Source organism: Poecilia reticulata, chromosome 23 (assembly GCF_904066995.2).
Source record: "Poecilia reticulata chromosome 23, P_reticulata-male-v2, whole genome shotgun sequence".
In the NCBI taxonomy this organism is placed as follows: domain Eukaryota; kingdom Metazoa; phylum Chordata; class Actinopteri; order Cyprinodontiformes; family Poeciliidae; genus Poecilia; species Poecilia reticulata.
The window spans coordinates 18,107,866-18,112,491 of NC_088852.1; the positions used below are offsets into that span (position 1 = coordinate 18,107,866).

Genomic DNA, 4,626 nt, shown 5'->3' on the forward strand with positions numbered 1-4,626 from the left:
TTGGTCTGTCTACATGGTTGTGTGTCCTCTGTGTCTCTGTGTTGCCCTGCGACAGACTGGCGACCTGTCCAGGGTGACCCCGCCTCTCGCCCGGAACGTAAGTTGGAGATGGGCACCAGCAGCCCTCCCGACCCCACTGAGGGACAAGGGTGTCAAGAAAATGGATGGATGGATGAAAAAAAAAATCTGACTTTATTGTCAGAATTCTGAGATTAAAGTCAGAATTAAGATTAAAGTCAGAATTCATATTTTTTTCAGTGGCCCTAATCTTCTGTAAAACTAAGAATTGTTGAGGAAATGACAACAAATGAATGACGTATACAGAACACTTATTTGAACAAACGGGTTCACCCAGGTATACTTTGAATTGATGGCGTACACTGGCGCTGTTCCAGTAACATGGTCCAGGGTTCTGTATCTGGTCTGTATCCTTTCTGCATCATTTTTTTTTCTGACTATGTTCTCTGTAGGTGATTCCTCTTGTTCGTGTAGAGAAAAGAAAACTTTCCAAACTTCATATTTCAATGATGACATCAGTTCCTCATAACATCAACTTAAGTGGTAGTTGCAGTTTGAAAGTAAAAATAGACTTTCACGTTTTCTTGGCCTTGCAAAGTTTTCCCAGTTCCACTCTGTAAATTAAAAATGATAAATAAGAGTAGTCTCTTTCAGGACAAAGTATATCCTCCTTAGTCTTCACAATCACGTGATTATCCTTCTGCAACCAACCAAAATTTGGATTGTTTAAAAAAAATTTCTAGAGTGAGATTATGCTACCAATATAAATTTTACATTTATATTAAGTTTCTTTCCTCAAACATATTTAACAAGAATCCCTATAAGTGTACATGACATATTTGGACAGAATACAGTTATTTGAGACACTTTGTTTTTAATACTTTCAGTGGATAGGAGAGATTCAGCAGTGGTCAGAGAACTGGAGGTAGTCGTAGATGCGTCGGGAGATGTTCAGCTGGCCTATGACCTCTGAGGCTTTGGTACCCAGAATCCTCCTCAAAACAATCCTGCAGAGCTGCTGAAGGTTCAGAGGATTACCTGTCAGCAAGAAGACGTCTCTGTTAATCCACTTTTTAGTTTTTCAGCACATTGTACCTAATCAGGCCAGCTGGTACGTCTGACAGAATTCAGCTAAAATTACTTTCATAAAACTGGAGGCAGGCGTAAGAGGGAGAGGCCGGCGTCATGTAGTCGAGTGGCTTCTTTCCGAGACTGTCACTGGCGTACACATTGGCTCCAAATTCCACCAACAGCTCGATCATGTCCACCATGTGGGCTCGAGCGGCGTGGTGCAAAGCTGTCTCATGAAAATTCACTGAATTCACATTGGCACCTGCACAAAGGATGAAAACCAACCTATTCAAATCCTAGAATCAATGAGATCAACGCTATTTACAGCCATGAAAGAGTATTAACACTATGTTCAATGTTGTGTTCACAAATGGAGGTGACTTTTGTTTTGAGAACATTGCAATGACTGATGCCGTTTTTTGACATAATGTAACTTGCCGTTATTTGAGGGTAAATAAAGATGTGCACTGAATTATTTTAGTGGCACACTTGGGTGTTTTATGCAGAAAAGAGATAAAAACCATTTATTTTACATTCACTTTACAGTTGAAGGTAATCTCTTCAGCTTTAGATATCAGCATTTCAACTCAAGGCTCATGCTAACCATTTAAACTAAGACTAGATTCAGTTGGTTGTTTGGAGTGAGAAATCCTGGAGAGCAGAACAAAGAAGCTGCAGTTGCATTCTAGTCTACTCAGCCCACAGTATGGGTAAGTAGCAAAAACAACAGCACACAAGTTTAATATGATATTCCATGTGAATTAGCATTTCAATAAAGATCGACCTTTTCAAGTATAATTATAATCTAAAAGAACTGCTTCTTAGTCCCATTTCAGACTCTGCTTTATACCAACAAAAGGATAAGATTATGAACAAGAACAGATTTTTTTGGGAATTATGCCATTAATAAGATGCTGCTTGTGTGAACAATGAGAACAAAATACAATAAAGCAGTTTTCAATAAGCAGACAAAGGCGAGATGACAAATTAGGTAATGACATAGTTGATATGCTAATTAGTGAATGATGTCATGATGAACATATAGATTTTAAATAGGGTTGAACCGGTTTTCCAGCCAATCACTAATCTTTAAAGAACCTGACCTGCTGATATGTTATTTTTTGTGTCTGAAAAGTTGCTAAGTTATCTTCAGTGTGGTGATTTACTGTTTTTGGCCTCACAGCATTTATCATCTGCCTAAGCTATTATATTTGCATTTTAATGATTTAAATACATTTAATAAATTAATCATCAATTAAATACATTATTTAGACATTCAATTAAGCATGTATTTATTTCATGTCAATTTTGTCCCTTTTAGTCCTCCATAGAACAGAGCTCAGTGTTTCCCCGTATCCTGTCGGCTGTATCGCTTTTCCTTTGTGTGCTAAAAAATCTCTTATAAACTTCATCATACGCAGGTTGACCATATTTAATAATTATTAACTTCTCAAGGTAGTTGGTTGCACGGAATGTTATTTAGGGGTATCAGAATAAAGGGGGCTCAATGTAAACTAAATGCTACTTTTTTACTTGTTTTTGCAAAAACAATTGAGTAGTATATATTACATGCCTTCCAATTCACTTTTGTACACTACATTGTTATGGTGGATCACACACAACCTCGATAAAGATGAGTGAAGTTTGTGGTTGCAGCTGATGCATGCATCTGTTGCAAGGCGCTGGACGTTAGTAAACAACCTGCTTTCAGCAGCTCCTTGACACACTCCACGTGACCTTTAGCACTTGCTATGTGAAGCGGGGGACCAAAGTGGACGTCGAAGGCTTCCAGCTTGGCGCCGCTGGTTATCATCAGCCTCACCACCTCAGCATTACCTGGCAGGAGACTGGAACGTTACTGAATGAACATGTTAGTTTCCCCAGTCTGTTCTCGGAGGGCGCACCCTGGATGCAGGCCTCATGGAGCGGAGATGCAGTCAGCGCCGTGAGCGATGGGTTCACCGTGGCGCCGTACTCCAAGAGCAGCCGGGCACACTCCAGGCTGCCAGCAGCACAGGCGTTGCAGAGGGGCGTGCTGCCATGGATGGTCCGGATGTCTACCTGGAACAGCCACACAGACACCAGGCGCCGTCTCACCATCACCTCTGCATCTTTGGCGCTGCTGATCCTGAACTCACCTGAGCTCCGGCCTCCAGCAGGAGGCGGGCACAGTTGGGACAGGCCTGAATGCAGGCTTCATGCAGCGGTGTGATGTTATCCACAGTCACCACGTTGACAGAGGCCCCGCTCTCTATGAGCTGCTTCAGCTGGAAGGCCCGGCCCTGGGCCGCGGCTTCATGCAACGCCGTACGGTCTGCCCAGGAACCTGACACACACCAGCAGAGTAACACACAGGAAGGACGACCTGACAGTACACTGGAACCAAATAGTACCACAGATAGAGCTGGCCATTTATCATCAACTGTGAGACACTTCTCACTCATCTCGATAAGAATTTTGAATTATTGTTATGATAAATCCTAATTGTGATATCAAAAAGAAAAAACTCTAGTCAGGATTGTTATTTAATTATCTCCACTGCTTGATCAACGAGAGTATCAATAAATATCAAATTTAAAAAAATAAGATTCAATGCACTTACTGTAGTTAAGTGATATAAATCACATTATTTAAGTGGCTGGAGTCATAAAGAAACGCATCACACCTGGATACGTTTTTCAAAAACAGGATTTGACAGCTGTCAACTCAGCAGTATTTCGTATGACTGTGTGGACCGTGGCATAAAATATATGTATTGAAAATAAACTTTATTGGTCTCATGTAGCACATTTTCTGACAAACTAAATTTAGTTTTGACAGAGATATTCAAACCCATGGAAAATAAAACATTTTTACTGCGTTTGTGTAAGTACAGATTTACGATACTTTAACCTGACTTGCTCTGTCCGCTTTTAGCCTGTATGAACCGCACCACTGCTAAACATGCCGCAACTTTCCGCTCACAGAGTTGGGCTCACCAATGTCGCAAAGAAACGAGCGACGCGCCGCAGTCACCTCCATGACGATCCGGATAGTAAATCAATCCGACCACAACTCTCACAGCAACGTTTTGGGAAAGAGGACGGTCCAGCAGGGGGATGTGGGAAGTGTAGTCCGCAGGCAGTTACTGTCTAGCTAGACAGTAACATTCTACTCCGCAATGGTCCTAGAAAATTACCTAGGTAGTTTTCTAGGACCACTGCTGTCCACTGTATAAAAACAACATGTCCCGGGCCCCGTTTCAGAAAGCAGGGTCAACAAGCTGAGTAGAAGGCAGATACTCTGAATAGACCTACCTAACTGTGATACTCCGGGTTTTTGGTTTCAGAATATCAACTAAGTAACTCAGTTCTGAGTCAAGTTATTCCTGAATTATTGTTTCTTGAGCGCGAGAAACCGTCATCAATGGGACGGAAATAACGCGATTCATCATGGCAACGGGGAAAAATGTTCAGTCGTCGCTAACGGAATTAGAAATTTGACCATAACTAAGCTATTTATGCTTGATACCAATATCAGAAGATAAAAAGAATATCT

The 4,626-nt window shown here is 41.4% G+C and overlaps 1 protein-coding gene across 1 annotated transcript; it reads right to left on the reverse strand.

Moving 5' to 3' along the window:
* Positions 1-872: 872 nt before the first annotated feature.
* asb13a.1 (ankyrin repeat and SOCS box containing 13a, tandem duplicate 1) lies at positions 873-4,343 on the reverse strand. Its single transcript, XM_008401521.3, has 6 exons — positions 4,068-4,343; positions 3,228-3,415; positions 2,994-3,150; positions 2,791-2,925; positions 1,160-1,351; positions 873-1,056 (listed from the first exon to the last, which is right to left on the reverse strand). Exons 1-6 carry the CDS (start codon positions 4,108-4,110, stop codon positions 920-922), a joined length of 852 nt encoding a protein of 283 aa, XP_008399743.1. The 5' UTR covers positions 4,111-4,343; the 3' UTR covers positions 873-919.
* Positions 4,344-4,626: the final 283 nt, after the last annotated feature.